This window comes from Lepisma saccharinum, chromosome 23, assembly GCF_977018435.1.
Source record: "Lepisma saccharinum chromosome 23, izLepSacc3.1, whole genome shotgun sequence".
NCBI classification, from domain to species: domain Eukaryota; kingdom Metazoa; phylum Arthropoda; class Insecta; order Zygentoma; family Lepismatidae; genus Lepisma; species Lepisma saccharinum.
In genome coordinates, this window is record NC_139251.1 from 52,333,836 (window position 1) to 52,355,200 (window position 21,365).

The window sequence follows — 21,365 nt, forward strand, 5'->3', positions numbered from 1 at the left end:
CCATTGGCACGTGGATAGGTTAGTTCAGTTGGTTTGAGATGGATAGTTAAAATCACGATCTAGGAATTGGGAATAATTGTGAACCATTGGCGCTAGCCCCACGAACCATTGGCGTTAGCCCCACGAACCATTGGCGCTAGCCCCATGAATCATTGGCGCTAGCCCCACGAACCATTGGCGTTAGCCCCACGAACCATTGGCGTTAGCCCCACGAACCATTGGCGTTAGCCCCACGAACCATTGGCGCTAGCCCCATGAACCATTGGTATTAGCCCCATGAACCATTGGTATTAGCCCCACGAACCATTGGCGCGTGGATAGGTTAGTTCAGTTAGGTTGAGATCGATAGTTAAATTTGGTGTCGGGCATTTCTTGGGTTCCGAAGGTTGAAACACTGCATAACAATTGAAAATCGAGAGAAGACAAGGCTGATGCGTCATCCCGACGCGTCATTATTTACGAAGGTGTCCGCGCCATATTGTGTGTGAGGCAAGCGGAAAGGCTAGGAGAAAGAAGTACTCGTAACGTGAAAAATTGCTCTTACTTTGATCAAAGCAACATTAATAAACCTTCAGGAATGTTCCGTGAGGCAGATACGTAAGTACGAATGTAAAAAATTTGACAAAAGACAAGCACGATGCGCGATTATGTAGGAAGGTGTACTTGCGATATTGTGTCTGAGGCAAGCAAAAATACATACCGGTAATGTGAAAAATTGCAATTAATTTTATGAAAACAATGTTAATACACCTTCAGGAATGTTCCGCGAAGCACATACATAAGTACGAATGTGAAAAATTGACGAAACGAAAAAATTAGAGGTGTCCGAAGGATAGTAAATTGTTACCACTATGGTAACCTATTGTGACCCTACCTAACCTAACCTTACCGGAAATGGTTCGTGGGGTTATGCGTCAATGGTTGAATGGTAACATTATCGTATGAGGGAAACGGATTCCTTCAAATTTACAGGAGAAAGTACTTACGGAAATCATTTTCTTTAGCGTTGTGTAAGTTCCCGAAAATAGATTTGATCCATTTCAATGTGAATGCGTGTTGTTTTCTGCGAAAATCTCTGTCTGACACGCTGTTTCTGCTCCCGCCGTTTGCTTTCTGCATGAGAGTGCAATGTTCCGTCTGTTAAGATGATTCAACCCCGTAGCCAGTGTTTCAGCCTCGCCGTGTTTTCACTAGAACCACGTTTTTTAAATTTTTTTTGGAACGCGTTTACAATACCGGAACACACTCCAATTGCTATGAAATTTCGCCTACTCACTAATTGAGACCTCCTAATCACGAATCTGCATGTAATAATTGGCGGTCAAGTATGGAAATCGATAAAAAAAACGAAATAAACTATGTTTTGTTAATGTAACCCTACCATAAGAACAGCAGCTCCACGGAACAAGCCATTTTCCCCGAATGGGTGTCACTTATCGCACAACACTCTAGCAACATTGTGTTCTGACGTCTCAGGAGAGAGCTTTTTCATGTTAGGCAATACAAGGTAACGCGTCTCTTAGCGAAAATATTAATTTTTCTTTGTATTTATGCTAATGGAACCTAACCTAACAGGCCTAACTTAACCACGTAGGCATTCCTCGTCTGACGTCAATATTCAAAGTTGCAAGAATGTTGTGTGTAAAGGAAGAGCATTAACGAATTTCGAAAGAAAGATGGTTCCGACCCGAATGGGTGTCACTTATCGCACAACACTCTAACAACATTGTGTTCTGACGTCACAGGAGAGACCTTTTTCATGTTAGGCAATACAAAGGTAACACATCTCTTAGCGAAAATATTATTTTTTCTTTGTATTTATGCTAATGGAACCTAACCTAACCACGTAGGCATTCCTCGTCTGACGTCAATATTCAAAGTTGCAAGAGTATTGTGCGTAAAGGAAAATCATTAACGAATTGCGAAAGAAAGATGGTTCCGAATTGCGAAAGAAAGATGGTTCCAAATTGCTGTGTATGGACAATGAACGTGGTAAATCGCAGGGTTATTTTACAAGTTCTACACGTAAATGCGACGTATTAGCATAATTTCAAATACGGGCACGAAAGTAGATATTTTCCGGTGAACGAGGTTGCACCACTGCATAAATCGACAAAACACTCTCAGAATGCCCCCTAAACCAGTATGCTATCACGGCCATAATGTGTTGCAGATTCGAAACAACAAGTAACAGTAAGTACTCGTAAATAGAAAAAATAAACATTATCTTAGTTAGAAATGCATTATTTCGCCTTAAGAAATGTTCCGCAACACGTTAGCAATGTAAAGAAGTCCGAAATATATGATTCGTAGGTGTTTCCCCCATACGATAATAGTACCGGTTGAATTTCTGCTATGAAACATTCCCACATCACACAAAACACCTTCCAGATGTTACACAATGCTACAGGAACTTATTACCGTAAGTAGTTTCTTTTGTAAAAATGAAGAAATCTGTCCAGGGAATATCAGATTAGTACCATCAGAAAATGTATTATTCAATTAAACATTTGAAAATTAATTGATTGATTTTAGAAAATAATGTTAATATTTTTTCTTGTACAATTTATAGTTTAATGTTCCAATAAAAAAGGCTTTTAAGTCATTTAAATTTATTTTTGTAACAAAAAACTGAAATTCATCAGTAACGAGTTGATCACGAATATGTCCTGAGTTGGACCCAAAAAAAATATGGTAAGCCTAATTAGAGAATGAAAAACTGGCATTATGATCGAAAATATGCGAAGGGATGTTAACTAATGATTAAAGTGTTACAGATCGTAAGGTGTTGGTTTAAAGCTGCAGGAAGCATTAATTCTGGCGAAATTGAACAGACTAGCTGTAAATTTTACTACTGAATTGTGTTTTCGGTTTTTAGATATTGAAGGAAATCTAGAACTACTATGGCATTCTAAGCAAATCGGTAACGGTACCGAATGTTCAATGATTTATCGAAAGTATTGTCGGAATATAAAGTGAATTAGAATACTTGAAAAGATTGCGAGAGTAATTTCGAAGCTTGGAGAAACTAATTAGCACTCGTAAAAACTTCACTAAGTATTATTGGTAAAACTTTGATAGTGTACCAACGGATTTCTTTATTTTTACACAAGAAACTACTTTCCGAAATGAGTTTTTGTAGCATTTATAAGTTCTTGTTGGTATTTTCTTTCATCGAGAAAAACCGATGTTGTCCATATATGCAAAATTGAACGAAATGAGTGCTAATGGAACCTAACCTAACCTTGTAGGCATACCTCGTCCCTGTGATGGTTCGTGGGGCTATGGTGAATTTTTTGGGCTAACGTCAGTGTTTTTTGGGGTTACCCGGGTGTGGTTTTTGGGGCTAGACTAATTTACATCCTTATTGCCTTTTAGTGGTAACTGATGGGAGTTAACAACACTGCAGGCTCATCTTTGTGTCCACGTTGTGAATGCTTGTGCTTTGCTCGTTTGCATTCTGCGTGGTGATTGCTTCTTAGCTTCGTGCTGCGTTATGCGTGTGTATGGTGCATGAAAATGAACTGGTTCCAAAAACTAGTAGATAGTGTAAAATACGTTCATCCCCAGTAATAATGTAGTGCATCGTTCAAAACCATTCTTGCAGACAGCCGGCATCTCTTCGGGTAACTACTTTTTTCCTTTTTACTCTTTCTGTTCATGATAGCCCCACTAACCATTCACGATAGCCCCACAAACCATTCACATTAACCCTAAAAACCATGCACGGGTAGCCCCACAAACCATTCATGATAGCCCCATGAACCATTCACGGGGACGAGGTATGCCTATGAGGTTAGGTTAGGTTCCATTAGCACTCATTTCGCCCCTAAATATGTGCTTCATCATTGAAAAATTTCTTCAGTACGTTCAATTACGCATATCCGGACAACATCGGTTTTTATCAATTTCCTCCCCCAGGTAATTTTTCCTCGCTTTGGGATATATGTTGTTGAATTCCTTACATAATAAGCTTTCCAATGATATATGACACGTATTCCTTAGGAAAAGGATGTAGAGTCAGTCTTACCCGTCAATGGTTTACCCTTTATGTCAAAATTTGAACTTTTTTTTCGTGAAAAAAGCAAAATAGCATCTTGAAGAATCTTTCGCAATGCAGAATAGGTAATTATGAATGTTAAAAATGACTAAATAAACTTGGGAGAGGTGTTGGGATGCTATCTAAGTTTTACTGTAAAGTAAATTTCAGATGTAAAGATTTAAAATATAGCTTAGGTGAGAAGACGGTCTTGGTTTCCAGTTGACTAGGACACTGGTTTTCGTGGATTTTTTGGTACTACTTTACTATACCTGAGACACCTGGGAATCATTTCTTTCGCACTTTTTTACATTGCTAACGTACTATTCTGCATTCCGGAACACTTATTTAGGTGAAATAATTTAATTTGTATATTACATTTACGAGTACTTACTGTTCTTGTTTATTTCCACACACAACATGGCGACAGCTTACCGTTGATCGTTCCTTGAGCCAGAAAAACCATTGACGTTAGCCCAAAAATTCACGATAGCCCCACAAACCATCACGGGGACGAGGTATGCCTACTAGGTTAGGTTAGGCCTGTTAGGTTTGGTTCCATTAGCACTCCTTTCGTTCAATTTATCATATACGGACAATACGAGAGCGTATTGTGCTCTCATGCAGGAAGCAAATGGCAGCAGCAGCAATAGCGTGTCGGAAATAGATTTTCGTACAAAACCACATGCAATCGCATTAAAATGAATCAAAATTACATTCCCGAACATCAACAACGCTACAGAAAATGATTTGCGTAAGTACTTTCTCCTGTAAATTTGAAGAAATCTGTCTCAGGTATAGTAAAGTGTTACCGATTTTTTTATACGATATAGATATTTTTATGCTAGATATGTGACCAGTTGTTTAAACCATGCAGGGTGTTATTTAAATGCTAAGAGCTCTAAACCTAACCCACTTAACCTAATAGCGAAAGCATTTAGAGACAAAATACCCCTTTGCAACCCATGAACTTGGGAGTTCATGGCAGCAACAGTCCATATCTAAGACAACAGGAAATGAATGGCTTCTCATAAATGAAGAATCACATTGCAGTATGTGTAAGGGAAAAATAATTATTCAGTAAATACAAGTAGGTATTTACTAGCATACTGAAGCATGTGTTAAAGGACATAATTAGAAATCAAACCATGTAAAAAATGCCTGTGCACTATGATAAATTTGGATTTAAACAATCGGAACTTGGTGCCACAAACCTGTGTAATGTACTCACTAAAGTGCGGATCAATATGCACTAAAAAGTGGAAAATATGCATGCATCTATGCACTAAAAACAAGTAAAATATGCACTCAAATATGCAAATTATGCAGTAAAGGAAAAAAATAGGCACAAAAAATCCTCAAAATACCTTTATTTTTTAAAGACGAAGTAATAAGAACTTCCATGTCAAGTAAGGTTGCAAAATCTTGTATTAAATTGAATTTATGTAAATTGCAGTGAACATATCTCTCTAAATTGGTTATAGTGAACTTTTTCCGTTAATCAGTTAGTATATCCTTGTATGAAGGAAAGGTGCACTCCACACTGCAACTTGTCACTGGACAATATTTCAATGCAGCAATGTTCTCTGGCGTGAAATCTTGTAATAGTTCTGTTGATTCACCTTGTAGCACAGCTTTCACTTTGCACAAAAAATTCAAACCTGGGATCTTGGAAGTCACTTTATCTGCCTTTTCTGCAATAATTCTCCACCCGGATGTTGGAACGGATACAATTTCTTTCTTGACATTTTCCCAAAGAGTGAGAGCAGAACACAAAGACATTCCTTCTGTCTCCAGTTGCATCACAATCGAAGGGAGGGATGCAAAGTGTGCATTTACAAAAGCCAATTGGCTTTATACAATTTCTTTCTGGCATGCATCCAGCGCTTGTGGGATGCACTTTGCTTCCTCTGGATCGAGAAGTACCTGAAATATAAAATACGTATGTATTAACACCGACAGTGTTCTACCTTTGTTATAAAAGTATACACAGCATCGTCCTTAAAATAAATTATTGGAAAAAAATACTTGCCTGTTGGACATCCTGGAGATGTCTACTGTAATACAGTGATGCCTGAATCCATGTGCCCCACCTTGTTAATATCGGTTCAGGGGGAAGGGGTGTGTCGGGTAACATTTCTTTGAAGGTCCTCACTCTAGAAGGTGATTTCAGAAATACTTTCTTCACATCAGAAATCACATTATTTATATCTGGAAACTGTGCACGAATTTCTTCATCAACTCTATGAAGACCATGTACAACACACGTTACATGGGTCAACTTTGGATAAAACACTTGTAATGCTTTTCCTGCTTTAATCATGTAAGGTGCTGCATCTGTGACGAAGATTAGGAACTTGTCTTCTCTATCTCCACTTGGCCATAACATTTCTGAAAATAAGACATACGCAATTTTAACTCAAGATACCTGAAGAAATTATATTGGAAAAAGAAGCAGTTGAAGTCCCACAAAACTGTGCAAAATATGTTAACTTCAGAAAATGTGTTACTTTTGCAAATGAAAAAACAAAAAGGCCCCGCAAATGGGGAATCTAATTTTTTATTAAAAAAAAACATGTTTATGTTTATGTGAAGGACAGAGACTAGAAATGAAAACACAATCGAAAATCGTACTTACGTTGTGCATCACGAACTGCTTTTGCTATAGTTGAATGATTTGTTTGTTCCAAAACTTTCGTCAAACTTAGGTATGGTGTTCCTGGTTCACTTTGATTGAGCTTTCCAATGACCACATTAGCGATATATCGAGCACACGAATCTATGGTTTCGCCTATAGACAGCCACACTGGAAAATCTGCGATATCATCCCTGACACTTCGTAAAACCTGCAAAATAAATATTTAATTTTAAATTAATAATTTAAAACATAATATTCCTTGAGCATTTTTATTATGCTATACAGCTTCAGAGTGAATTAAAAAAAAGTAGATTAGTTTGTTAAATAAAACGTCGCTTGCAATGTTACCACTAAGTTCTCGAAAGCACTGCGAAAACAACTTACCTCGGAATACAGTGGACCAATATAATTCTTTCGTAGTGTTTACTCGTCTGGAACTTTTTTCTCGCAATACTTTGCGAGGAAGCTACGAAATTCAGGATTGCTCAACTTTCTTAAAGAAATGTTAGCTGCTATCAGCGCTTTGCACAGGTCACCAGCGAAACCATCTTCACTTGTTTTTTGTTTATCAAGTACAGTTTCTATTGTTTGCTGTTTGCAGGTTTTGCTAGAATTTCTTATGTGAATGGCAGTATTCGTGTGCTGAACTTGATATTTTTTGTCACATGGTATCTGAAACAATACAAAATATTTTAATAACTTCTGGATTCACACTGTTGCGGTTCACTAAAAACAGAGACCAAGTTGAGTATAAAAAAGAAAAAAATATTATATTTACTTCCTTACAGCATACTCTGCAGAAAATCGCCCTCCCGTCCGTTTGTAAAGTAGGCTCTCCTATAATCCACTGTTTCAGTAAAACAATCTTCGATGATTTTTCCTTCGGCATCTTCACACAATGCAAACTACACTAATTCAACAGAGTACAGACTGTTTACGAGCAAAAATCTCCGTTGCCTTATATTGGCCAAGGAAGAAGGCTGGGGGAGGGGATTCACGTGTTCTCTGTGTCATTGCCAGGTATGTGCGAGGGGGGGGGACCGTCTGCCCTGCAGCGCATATACAGAGGTTTTCGAACACCTGTGCTTGAAAATTTTACTCTCAGAAACACTCCACAGACGAAACATTAACCAAGTAAACAAATATATTTAAAAAAACTATCAATTTAATGATTTTTTCACGTAATATGCATTTACATGCGCTTACGCAGTAAATATGCACGAACACCTTAAATATGCATTTATATGCACTATAAAACCCCCCTACTTCGGTTCGGAATGCTCTGAAACAACTTTAGAACCCAGTTGCGTATTAATTAGAGGACCGGAATAAAATATGCAAAATCTGCACTCTAGTACTCACCAATGCATTTTTTGAAGTAGAAGGCTACTTAGTTTTATTTTCTACTACCAATAATTATATTTTTCTTCTGTTTCTAGTTGGGATGAATCATGAAGATGACATTTGATGAGTGCATTTTCAATTTTTATTAAAAAACACATTTTTTCCCATTTACCATGAACGGAGGAATAACTTGAATACCTCCATTACATGACCTGTCTTCATTTTTACATCCAACCTTCATAACTGCTTCTTCAGTGTTATAAATTGTGTACATCTTAATCAGTTGATTTTAATCTTAACAATTTGGTGTATTAGTTACTGCTACACACTGATTGGCAATATTCTGCCCAGCTGTCCATAATGCAACACACATGGTGTCAATACATTTACTAGCTGTTCACTATTGTTTAAATTATTACCTATTCGATCTCGACAAACACCTTTGACTCGTTTATTTCATCATTTTTAGCATTTGTACTTGCCGATTATGCATTGCGAAAGATTCTTTAAAGTGTTATTTGCTTTTGTCAAGGAAATAACTTGAATTTTTCACATTACGAGTATTTATTGTTCTTCCTTTTTCGCTTCCGTAAGACAATATGGCGGGCACAGCTTGACGCGTCGTGGATCATCAGTGGGTATGCAGTGTTTCCAACCTTCTTAACTGAAAAATGCCCCAAAAACCATTCACGCATAGCCCCAGAAACCATTCACAGTAAGGTTAGGTTACGTTAGGCAAACAGTTAAAATTTGGGGTCGTATTTCGTTTTTTCATCTTCTTGCAAAACAACGTCGTGGTTGAAAATAATGACAGGCACCACATCTGGTTCACGTAGAGGTAGCTAATAACATCAACGGAAATTGTGCGTCGGAAAGATACATGAATTTCCAGTCAAATTGATTGCATGATGGAAAAAAATACATCCACAACCTTTAAACAATCTATAGAAACTGAATTCCATAAGTACTTTCTCCTGTAAAAATGCATTTGTTCTAGATCACATTGTTACCAAATTTCAGTAGCTGAATTTGTGTGAGAAAAGTATTTCTTGATTTTAACATAACCCAGCATGGGTCTTCTGACTCGTATGTCCTGGAGTAATCTACCAATAATAAATATATTTCACAACTTCAGACAATAAGAGAAATATGCTTGAAAAATTCAGAATGAGGCAAAAGCTATAGCAGGAGGGAATCATCTAAGACCCTCAACCTCAGGATCAATACCTCAATATGAAAAAGATGGGAGAGGGCCTACATAATAATAATAATAATAATTTTTATTGTAGAAACATATGAGAACATGACATGTATTACAATCATCAGAAATATAACCTAGCCTTGTACAAATAAAGTATATATAAATCTTACAAACAAACATCTCAACAGCATCTTAAGTAACATAACACAACTTACATAAAGTTAATAGTTAACATTATTATCTTACAAGGATAACTATTTTACCTAACAAAATTAATTTCAAAGAATTCATCTGCCTTACATATTCAATTATCAGTCAATACTTTTTGCAGTTCTCTTTTGAATTTTAAAAAGGGCAGTTGCCTTAAAGACAAAGGGAGAGCATTGTGAAACTTAACCGACATGTAGTAAAAGGTTTTTTGTGTCTTGTTGTAATTTCATCTAAACAATGCTACGCAATCCCTATTTATGGTTTGATAGGTATGTGAACACCCTAACTCCTCATAAATGTGAATGTTTTCTTTTATATAAAGCAGGCATTAGAATACAAAGATATCAGGAGCTGTCATAATACCTAGTCTAACAAAACTTAACTTACAGTGGCCATGGCTTGGAAGACCACACATTAATCTTACACATATCTTTTGCAATTTTAATAACCTTTTTATCAGCCAATGGTGCAGCCACAACCCCTGGCCTGAAAAATGCCACCCAATCACTTTCCCAACCAACCCTCTCTAACTGTCACTTTACAACTTTGCACAGCTTCAGTTTCCACCATTTTTTCTACCACTGGAGATGCGGCTCATGGCTGTGAAAATTTGATTTTTTCCATTGTCTGTTGAGCGTTCCCTTTTTACTTGTTACACACACACACATATGTATATATGTATCTTGTATTTTGTATTCTATTTGAGCACCATCTGATGTTTGTGTGTAATATGTCTTTTCAGATTGCAAGTGCCTCACCCTTATCTACACACATGGAGTTTCATGATCACTCTTTGTCCGACCTCCTGAAGGTTGAACCTGACTCCATGAGTTGTTCAATCAAGAGTGAAGAAAATGAAGAATCAACTGAAAACACTTGGCAGCCAGCATCATCATCATCAGTTATTAAATCTGAACCAAAGTTGGAACAAATGAAAGTCGAAGAGAAAGGGGATGTTGCCTTTCACATATATTTGAACTCTGGTGCTGGGATGAATGAATTTTTACAGGAGGATAGTAAACATTTCGATACGAGTGATGACATTGCACAGTTTGGTGCTGTTGCATGCAAAAGTGATGAGAGTGACAATGTTAATGTAGAGCCTGAAGATGTCAAGAGTGAACTTGCAATTGAAGAAGAATGTCCATCTGCAGAGACAGAAAGGTGAGTGCATGAAATATTTTCACATTAATAAAACCGAGTATTATAATACTTTGCTCATACTACTTCAAAATTTCCTCAACTTGAATATTTAGTCATTATCAGAATTGCTTCTTGTATATGGGCAGAGGCATGGAGTGAACACTTAGTGTTGTTTTTTTATTTATTTATTTTACATCACATTTCTGCCACTTTTGGCTTATCATTTTGAATTTCAATTTCCTTTATTAAAGGGCGAGGTTCAGCCTGCAGCTGTTCTACCACCTAACCCCAATGGATACATACACATACTAAACAGATTCTACATACTAAATATTTGTACAATAATAAACAAAAAAACAAAGAAGAAACAAACAAACAAAGAATACACAAGAAGAACAAATACAAAATTGAGAGCAATGGGTCGTCTACAGACTTAAAAAAAAAGGATTGAAAACAAATACACGAAGGTTACACAAATTAATATTATGTAAAAACATGTAAATGTTCTTAATAACAAAATGATAAAAAAAAGCAGTCCTTTAAAATATTTGAAGACATCCATGCAGATTTTTTTGACGCATAATGTAGATTCAATGCACTACGCTTAACATTTTTTAAAGCCCTTGGGTTGGCTGAACAAGCTGCAATTTATGGGTGCCTGAAGCATTGCTACACACCAGTAACGTAACTCTTTCTTTATTTTTCTTATAGCTTTGAGCTGCCTCATCTAGTTTTGATGCCAATGTTTTTGTAGGCAACATTTTGTAGTTTATCCCAGTTTCATCTGCGTTGTATATCTTAGCTGGGCTTAATTTTTCTTCATTAATAAGTTTTTCGAACTTCTTCTTAAACTCTTCCGAATCATCCACAGCACCCGAGAGACTTTCTCCCCGTTACAGACAGCTAACACACCCCGTGTCGATCTTTCCACCTACTTAGCCATCCAATACTGACAGAGAAAGTAGGATCCCCAACCAACTTTTGGTTTGAATTTTATGCCTTTTCCTTACGTATGGGTCCGAAAATAGGCACACCATGCTCACGTTCCTGTTCAAACCACATAAAAAAGGCCTCATCTAAGGTTTCATTTATAGTTTTTTTAACAGTGGACCGAATTCCTAAAGAGTCTTTAGATACCATTTTCGCGAAAAAATCTTCAATTTGACTCCTATATTTTTCCCCATTCACAAACTGTTGCAGCCCCTACTCCGTATTCAATGGCAGTGTTTTTCACTAACTCACGCTTGTTCATACGATAAATTGCCTCCAGTTTTTTTTTTTTTTTTTTTTTTTATCATCACAACAACTCTCTTTCTCTTTTCCGCCATAATTATTGTCAAACCAAACCAAACCAAACCTGTTCTGGCCTTTTGGCTTACGCCAATGCCATCTATGAGGATTTGCTCCAACCACGTGGGGTCATAGCGTGCTGGAGAATGCAGGGCTGGTGTGTTGCTCTAGCCACCATTACAGACTGGCATTTTCGCAGCCGGTTTGTCGTCACATATTTATTCATGTGACTCCCCAATTGGCCTGGGTGGACGCTGTAAATTGGAGTGCCCTGGCTGGGAATCGAACCTGGGACCATGAGGACGTGAGTCCATCGCTCTAGCCACTAGACTACGAGGCCTCCCATAATCACTGTTGATAACCAAAAAAGTTTCACTCACTGAACACGCCACGCCATGAAACTACGTAAGCACTCACTAACAGTAAGATTTCAGGCGCACCGAACTGAATTACAAACCTCAACTGGCAGGTGTCTCTTGTCCTTGAACGTACAGCACAGTACGCATGCTAAAAATAGATGGCAATGCATCGTAACAATGAACTTTCTCTTTGATAACTAACTGTTAGACCAAAATAAAGACAAAAGTGCTTCATTAGTGCTCCCGTGTAAAACACGGTCGCGCACGAGTAACGGCTTTTTTTAGCGATTCGGTTAAACTGGGCTGTAGTGTATTTTAATTTGCTTAAGAGCAGGTCATGATGAACACTGTCAAAGGCTTTAGTGAGATCCAGTAATACTAACGCTACTGCCATTCTCATGTATATTGATCGTAATAAACCGTCAGTGATTGTAAGTAATGCCGTTGCCATGCTGTGTGAAGGACGGAAACTGGATTTACATTTCGGAAGCAGATCTAGGTCATTAATGTGCTTGTGAGTTTGCTTGTAAATAATTTTTTCAGTGATTTTGGATAATATAGGTAAGAGACTTATTGGTCGAAGGTCATTCAGGGACGTTAATACTTTTTTCTTTGGTATCTGAAAAATACATGCTGTTTTCCAGCTGGCCTGGTATTGTCCAGTCCGGAATTAGAAATTTACGATGTACGGTAGGGTGGTCCATTTTTTCAAGTTTGGAATTTTGGTTCTCCACAAGGTTGCCCCTGTTTGAGATCACATAAGTTACCAGTCTGTAAAATTTCTACCAAATTGAAGAATATTTAGGGGTCGCTAGGATTGGTCACTTTTAGGAGTAAGGTGAAAAGTAAGAAAAGAGCTGCTTTTGGTGTTAATGTATGAAAGAGAGTAAAACAAATCACAATGTATGATCTGAAATTATCTATATTCTGTATTATTGAGTGGGTTTTAATCTCCCAAAGTCATTGTCATCACATTAGATTTTGTGGCAGCATAAAATTGTTTTTTATGTAAATCAATGAGCCAGAGGAGATATTGTTTTTGTTTCTCATCCTTTGTAACACTAGAGTTGAATGAATTTTTGAATGAGAGCAATTCAACGCTCTGCACAATCGTTAACAACCTTCAGTTGACGAACCTGTTCTTGCATTTCAATATAAACTGCATCCATAGGCCACTCTGTAGGATTCTTTACTAAAATTGATGCTGCCTTTTCCCGTGCATCATTGAGTAACAAATCGAGAAGACCAGTTGTGCACACTGTAATAAAAGACTAGAGTGGATGCTGATGATTGAAAGTTTTTCCGTTAAGTCTGTTCAAAGCTACTTTTGATGGTCGCTGAAGATTTTTCACCATGTTCATTTTACACTCATCACTAAGTCGCAAATCAAAAAATGAAAGTGCAACTAAATGTTCAGAAAAATACTAGAGGTGGGGACGAAATGCTGCTGATGCAGCAGTTCTAATCTTACAATTAGGGTAATCTTAATCTGTTCAAGGAGATTGGTGTCATTCAAGGGGACTTTTTCAGCTATGGAAGCTTCGTTCCAGTAACAACAACACACGAGACTTACAAATAGGCATACTTCTGTGACACCGTTTTTCTCTGCTGTGGTAGGAATGAACTGTTCTTGGAACATGTAAATTTTAAGGCAATAGATTGCCTTCGCCATCCAAGGAGCTTGATGAAATGCACCTGGCACAAAAAACTTAACTTCAGTTGTAACTGGCTTTCCGAGACATATCTGACACAGGCTTAGCAGTTCGAGGTAGTCGTCTCTAGGCTGTTGCATTTTCATAGCATCAGTGTAGTAGTTATGCATTTCATGACTGAGTTTAAGGAGGTTCTCTGTATTAAACAAGTTGTCACATCCTATAGTAAAGTTCTTTTTGTCAAAACCAGACCATTGTTTCTGAAAACGTTCAAAAAAATTCACATCTGATCCCCCACTTGCTCCATATGGCGATATCGTAGTTTATTTTACTTACAAATCCTAGGGACCTGTAAATATGCTTGGAATGGGCTAGTTTTTGGCATACACGCTTCTTTTTGATAAAGGAACAAAAACAAGCTTGTGGAAGGTATGTGCTAAAGCTTTTTCTTTTACCCATAAGAAATGGACCACCCTAATGTACGGTAATAGTAGTTTAATCATTTCTATGGATATTTCATCATTACCAGAGTCATTGGATGGTATTTTGTTTATCACTTTCATTGTTTCGGTTACATTTATTTCCTGCAGTTTGGAAAGTTTGAGTGCTTTCGTTAAAAGTTTTACGATCAAAGAACTCTTGAGTTTTGTTAATGGCATCTTCTGAAACATCCGTTTTGCTGCATATGCTAGAAAAATGTTAGTTAATTGAATCCATGTTTCTCAAGTTTGATCGTATCTCGTTGTTCATATTTTTACTGTGTACACCCCACATTTTTTATTTTTTCCACAACTCTTTGCTGTTATTGTTGCAGCGGAGGTGGTGATTAAAATAGGCTTTCTTTTCCTGCCGTTGGACTGAGTTGGTAAAGTTTCTCAGTTCCTTGTAATTGTCCCAGTTTGCCTGCGTTTTTGTGCACTAATATTTTATTAGGGCATTGTCACATAGCTTCATAAGTAGTTTTGTATTTTCGTATATCCACATAGAGTTTTTTGGTTTTATTAATTTACTTTCAAGGGGCATATGCTTGTCGAAGAGATTTATTACATTTTGAGTAGCAAATTGCACTTTATCGTCAATGTTGTTGAAGCTATCAATTTGCATCCATTCAATTGTTGCAGCATCCCTATCAAATATTTTTTTGTCGAGGCTAGAGAAGTTTGGATATTTGATAAACTGTTTAATTAATTTTGGTTTTTCAATGGCAAGTGTTGCGTTTACTAGACAGTGGTCAGACGTTCCGACGGGAGCGGTTACATTAAGACCATACAAGATCCGGGTCATCCATTATTACTACATCGTGAAGTGATTGATGTAAGGTGAGGAGGTGGGGAAGGAGAAATTTCCAATGAGGCAGACACATTTGATGAAGCCGGCCTCCGCGGTGGAGAGGTTAGCACGTCATGCTATGATGCCGGGGGTCCCAGGTTTGAATCTTGGCCTGGGCATGGATGTTTGTGAGTGACCATTCATCATATCATCACTCAACCCCATCTTTGCAAATTAGCCAAACGTGGCACAAGAAGCGAAGTAAAATAAACAAATCAATCAAGATTAGATGAACCTCTATATGACACATTTCAAATGTATTGACATATTTTTTTTCTTGTCTATGGGAGCTTTAAGGGGTCGGACAAGTCGACCAGAAGGGTTCACCTTGTCTGGCACCATCCGACAGATGTCAAAAAACTGTAGTACTTCATTATGTGGACATTATGAAGGAACATTGAAACGAATGAGGTCTTTTATCCAACCTGAATTTTTTGTTGTATGCCGTGGAATGACATTTGTTCTATCGAATATTTAGGTTCCATTGATGCATGTGACTTTTGTCGAAAAAATCTGACTAATGAAAAGATTCTCTCGGGCTTGGCATGTTTTCCACAACTCACCTGGTTGATAGCCTGAGAGAATTGTTTCATCATTCGTTGCCAGGAAAACTTCAAGACGTACTTAAATCTGACTAATGTTGAATTGCGACAAAATGTTACTCTAGCATAAAAACACATGCATGGCACTCTTATGCATGCAATTTTTTTTGTCTGAGTTGGACAAACTTTCAGGCTCTCAATCCTCAGAACATATTATTTTCTTCAATCAATCTTCTTCTGCCAGCTTTACTGAATTTTCACTTTTCGTCTATTGTTATTGAATTTAACAGGCTGAATCTTTATACGAGGACAGTCCAGAAAGTACGTTCCAATTAGCCATAAATTAAAACACAAGCTTCAGTAATAATTGACATTTTATTGTCTTAATTATAGTAACCCATTGCTTATTTTTCAACATATTCACCACTGTTCTTCAGGTATTTGTGTTAGTGTGGCACAAAATTTTGTATGCCCATGTAATTAGCCTGCCTCCAAAAAGCGGAACTCACTGTACAGCAGTGTTACTGTCTAAATGTGTCCTGCCAAACTGCTTCAGCTGAAGGAAGAGATGAAAGTCATAGTGCCTGATGTCTGGGCTGCCACTTAAAATTATGCAAAAGAGACAACTTGCAATCAGGTGTGTTTTGAGTCTTGCATGATGGATCTGCCTTCCATGAATTGTGAGGAAGGTAAGGAGAAATTTCCAGTGAGGCAGACACATTTGATGAAGCCAGCCACTGTGGCAGAGTGGTTAGCACATCGCGCTACGATGCCAGGGGTCCCGTGTTCGAATTGTGGCCTGGGTATTGATGTTTGTGAGTGCCCATTCATCAATTTCATCATATCATCTCTCATCCCCATCTTCGCAAAATAGCCAAAAGTGGCACAAAAAGCAAAGTAAAATAAAGCAAATCAATCAATTAACCAAGCTAACTCCTGGCACGGGACCCATCTTTATAGCATTAACCTGCTGTTACCACTTTTACCTATGAACAAACTTGCGGTCAATCAGCCAATTAGGCCCACCGCTACCCCCCTCTCTTTGAGCAACAATGAGCAACCTTAGAATCCCTCCTACCTGCAGTGGCCAGTAGGGAAACAGGATTTTGCAAAAATTACCGTTCTGGGCTGTGAGTACAGCCAGGAGATAGCTTGGTCCTGGAATAACACTGTTCTTAAGTCCACTCCGTTCACAACAATGCGCCTGCACCACATTACAGACACAGACCACCTCTTCCTAGTTGTATGTGCACATCGTGCTCCAACCACTAGCGCAGCGTTGCAACGATATAGGAACTTACTTTCTGGGCGTGCCTCATATAAACTTACTGGTTGCTGTTATTAATCGCATTTCCCTATCTCATCCTGTCTGATTAGCAATATCAGATGCCTGTGCAGTGCAGTAGGTTCCCCTACTATAAATTGCTTGCATTAAGTTTTTAATATTATATACACGCACACACCATCACACACTCTCTCACTCAGACACGCACACACATCTTTTTTGCTGGCAATATAGGGAACAGTGTTTATGTCAGTTTCACGGTACTTGGATATACTGTGAATGTTTGTACTCAAAGAGAAGTAACATTGATAATGTAAGGTAATATGACACTTTGTTTTGTACAATTCCATTGCTTCACTTTCAGAACATTTAGTCCCGAGAAGCAGGTTTATGATATATTAAGGTTTTGGGTGCCAAACGGATGCCACGTGTTCCCATGTTCACATCAAACAAGCCGCTAATTCACCATACTAATATCTCAATATTGTGTACATGAATTATGTTGTTTGATTGCTTTCTATAGAAAAGGGACGGAGGATACAAGTGTTAATGCTTTGAATAAGTTTGCAGTCATGATTCTTGCAAGCGGCATGCAAAATATGAACATTTAATAATGATAAATTACAAAATGTATTCATTAAAACAACTAATTTACTCTAATCTCATTTAGTCATAACATTAAAAATAATCAAATATTTTATTTAAGCCTGCTTGCAAATGAGAAAAACCCTGTAAAAGTCCCACCCTAACTTGTGAATTGTAATAACTTTGAAAATCACTATTTCCCAGAACGAATATAAATCATAGAGAAATTGTCAATTTCTTGTAAGCTAATAAAGATACTTAACCTTTTGCCGCCCAAGCCCTTTTTCACATGTAAGCCTCTCTGTCTCGAGCAGATTTTGAGCAAAATGCAGAGTTTCAATTAAATGAGTGTAGATCGGAGGCTAATTTCCCTAGAGAGTTGAGTGATATACCGTTGTACGCGGAATGAACCAGAGATTCAGACTATATGAAATTTCTGCAAATTCGGCGTATATGTGGCGGGGGGGAGGGGGCTAACTCTCAAAATTCCAAAATTTCGGGGAAAAAATGTTGTTCCCCCACCCTCCCCGCAAGCAAAAACTACATGACAGTGTCGACATGCACATGGAAATGATCGCTAACATGTAAGGAACACAAAAATATTTGCATTATTATCATATGACCAATGTAACTTGAGTTATACCCCCAAAAGGAATTGTCGGCATGCCACTGATTCAAGCTTCAAAATGCAGCGGTACCTTGAAATGACTTTAGCTCAGAGACTATTTGCCCTGGAGATATGAACGATATACCGTTGTACGCAGAATGAATCACAGATTCAGACGATATATAATTTATGCACATTCGGCGCACATATGGAGGGGGAAAGGGGGGAAATCCCCTGATTTTTTTTTAAATGGGGTTTCTCCCTCCCGTTCCCCAAAAAAAAGGATATGGCAAGTTTAAAATGCACATAGAAATTAACGCTGACATGTAAGGAACACAAAAATATTTGCATTATTATCATATGACCAATGTAACTTGAGTTGTACCTCCAAAAGGAATGATCAGCATGCCACTGATTCAAGCTTCAAAATGCAGTGGTACCTTGAAATGACTATAGCTCAGAAACTAAATGCCCTAGAGATATGAAAGATATACCGTTGTATGCAGAATGAATCACAGATTCAGACGATATATAATTTATGCACATTCGGCGTACATATGGAGGGGAAAGGGGGAAAATCCCCTGAAAATACTTTTTTTTTTAAAAAATGGGGTTTCTCCCCCCCCCCCCGAAAAAAAGGATATGAAAAGTTCAAAATGCACATAGAAATTATCGCTGATATGTAAGGAACACAAAAATATTTGCATTATTATCATATGACCAATGTAACTTGAGTTGTACCCCCAAAAGGAATGGTCGCCACGCCACTGATTCAAGCTTCAAAATGCAGAGTTACATTGAAATGACTATAGCTCAGAAACTAAATGCCCTAGAGATATGAAAGATATACCGTTGTATGCAGAATGAATCACACATTCAGACGATATAAAATTTATGCACATTCGGTGTTTCTATGTAGGGGGAAAGGGGGGAAATCCCCTCAAAAATACTTTTCATTAAAAAAATGATGTTTCCCCCCGCCCCCCTGAAAAAAATGCTTCAAATTCTGTTTTTAGACAATGCTGGGTAACACCTGTTGCCACTTGTGCTAAAAAAAGAACAAAGGTTTCCTTCAGCGTGCTTTGAAATTCCAGTCTCACAATGCAGATTCAACAACCAGTCTTCCCCCTCCCCCTCCCCCACCCTCTGCTTGCGCCCTCATGGAAAAGTTTCATTTTGACATCCGATACTGATAAACAAGCTTCCTTCGAATGCACTTAGCAGGAGGGAATGAAAAGCATTGCTTTAGAACAACAAAGCCGGTCTTCCTTTCTCGGCAAAAATTTGATGTTGAAAAGAGCCGCAAAAGAGAAGTACCTTTTCCCCTCCATTTTCATGAAGACAAAAAAAAATGCAAAAAACCATTTCTGTTAAATACATGTGTTAGGAACAATATAAAAAAAATAAAATCAAAATTCTAGCCAAAAATAGAAAAGTTACAACGTAAAAACTACGACCTTGACAGAGCGTCTCGATCGAGACGCTTTGGACAGTGAGGGTTACATTTGGGTATCTCGTTCGAGATGCTTGGGTGGCAAAAGGTTAATACAGTCCATACCTGAAAGCTGTGTGAGTTTATTTTCCATGTGCAAAGACGTGGACTTAGTTCAAAATTGAAATTGTCCAGGAAAAAGATGCAAATTTTGTCCTGGAAAAGTAAGGGAATTACATTTCTGCTTGTCTGTAGCCTCCCTGATATATATATATATATATATATATATATATATATATATATATATGTTTGTGTATGTGTGTGTGTAATAACACACAAATTACAAATTCAGTGTAACAAGGGGTAGTATCATCTCAAAAGACACATAAATTTGTGTCCAATATCTACATACATGTTGCCTGTATCTGCAGACAAAATTTCGTCTTCCTAGTGTTGCCAGCTAAGGACTTATTGCCTGAAAATTGCACATCTTCACTTAACATGCATAATAGCCAAACCTGAAACCCATCAAATGCTGCTCCCCCTGTAGCATACAAATATCCAGAAGACATCTGATGTATATCTTCTGGATGTTGATGATGAATTCTGAATATCCAGGAATGTCCAGACATCCATTGAATATCTTCTGAATATCCAAAAGTCCACTCAGCGGATATCCAGGAAGGACAAGTTTCAGATATGAATGTCAATTGGTTCTCGTGATTGGGACATTATCGGGATATTTTCATTTCATTGTGTGCAAGAATATATTCAGGACTAAAATTGGACTTAATTTGGATGTTATCCTGATATTTTTCACACGTACTTTGCATATGTAAAGAACATTCCTGGACTAGATTTATGCATATTGAAAGCCTCATCTACACATACGATAATAACAAGCAACCCCCTTCCTCTCTCTCTCTCTCTCTCTCTCTCTCTCTCACACACACACACACACATGCAGGCTTGGATGCACACATATTATGTTCTTCACTACCAGGAGCAACCACACTGCAACTATCCCCTCAGTACAGCTTTGCATGGTGTGAGACAAAAGTCTTGTAAATCCAGTAACTTTCTCCTGGCCTTGTGTGCATGCGATACTCGCTTTGCCGAACAATAGCCTATGTACAGTGTAATTGCTTCGTGCCATGTTTGCGAGTTATAAATTCATACTAGATCACATCCAATACTTAAAAATATTGGGAAATTTAAACGTTTCTTCCATACCAGCCATGACGACATGCTGCTGTTACGTATTACTACTGAATGTAAAAAAAGATTTATCCTACATAGTGCGGCCATATTGTAAGCTACACTAGCACTCAGGTGGTAATTTTAATCGCAAATATTTGAGTCCTAACATAACTAAATTGAGACTATACACTATCAAAAAATCCACTGGTATCAAAGCATTTACGTCAATTTTTTTAATAGCATGTGGACATAATTCTGCATATCCCATATATATCAAGAATGAGAGATCCTCTGGATATAAATGACAGGATATTATCTGGCTATATGGCTGAGATAGAGAAAACACCTGCTTATACCCATTAATTTCTAGAAAGTTTGCCTTGAAAACCGGGAATGTTACTTGAATTTTATCAAGATCCTAAAGTGTTGACCCTAGTATATCTCCTTGCAGGTTATTACTGTTATATACATTGATTAAATGTGCTCTTCAATGAAAATATTCAAACAAT

General features: G+C 37.7%; 1 protein-coding gene across 5 annotated transcripts in view; it reads left to right on the top strand.

Annotated features, from left to right (window-relative positions):
• Window positions 1–21,365, top strand: part of LOC146005240 (uncharacterized) — a 36,073-nt gene that overhangs the window by 2,208 nt on the left and 12,500 nt on the right. For 3 of the 5 annotated variants that reach the window (XM_083144326.1, XM_083144328.1, XM_083144330.1), the window contains exon 2: window positions 10,175–10,596. In XM_083144326.1, the coding sequence (XP_083000452.1) occupies window positions 10,205–10,596 (392 nt within the window). In that variant the 5' untranslated portion in view covers window positions 10,175–10,204. Of the gene's footprint in view, window positions 1–508; window positions 598–10,174; window positions 10,597–21,365 lie in introns of those variants that run through there. The other 2 variants (XM_083144327.1, XM_083144329.1) reach the window with 2 other exon arrangements.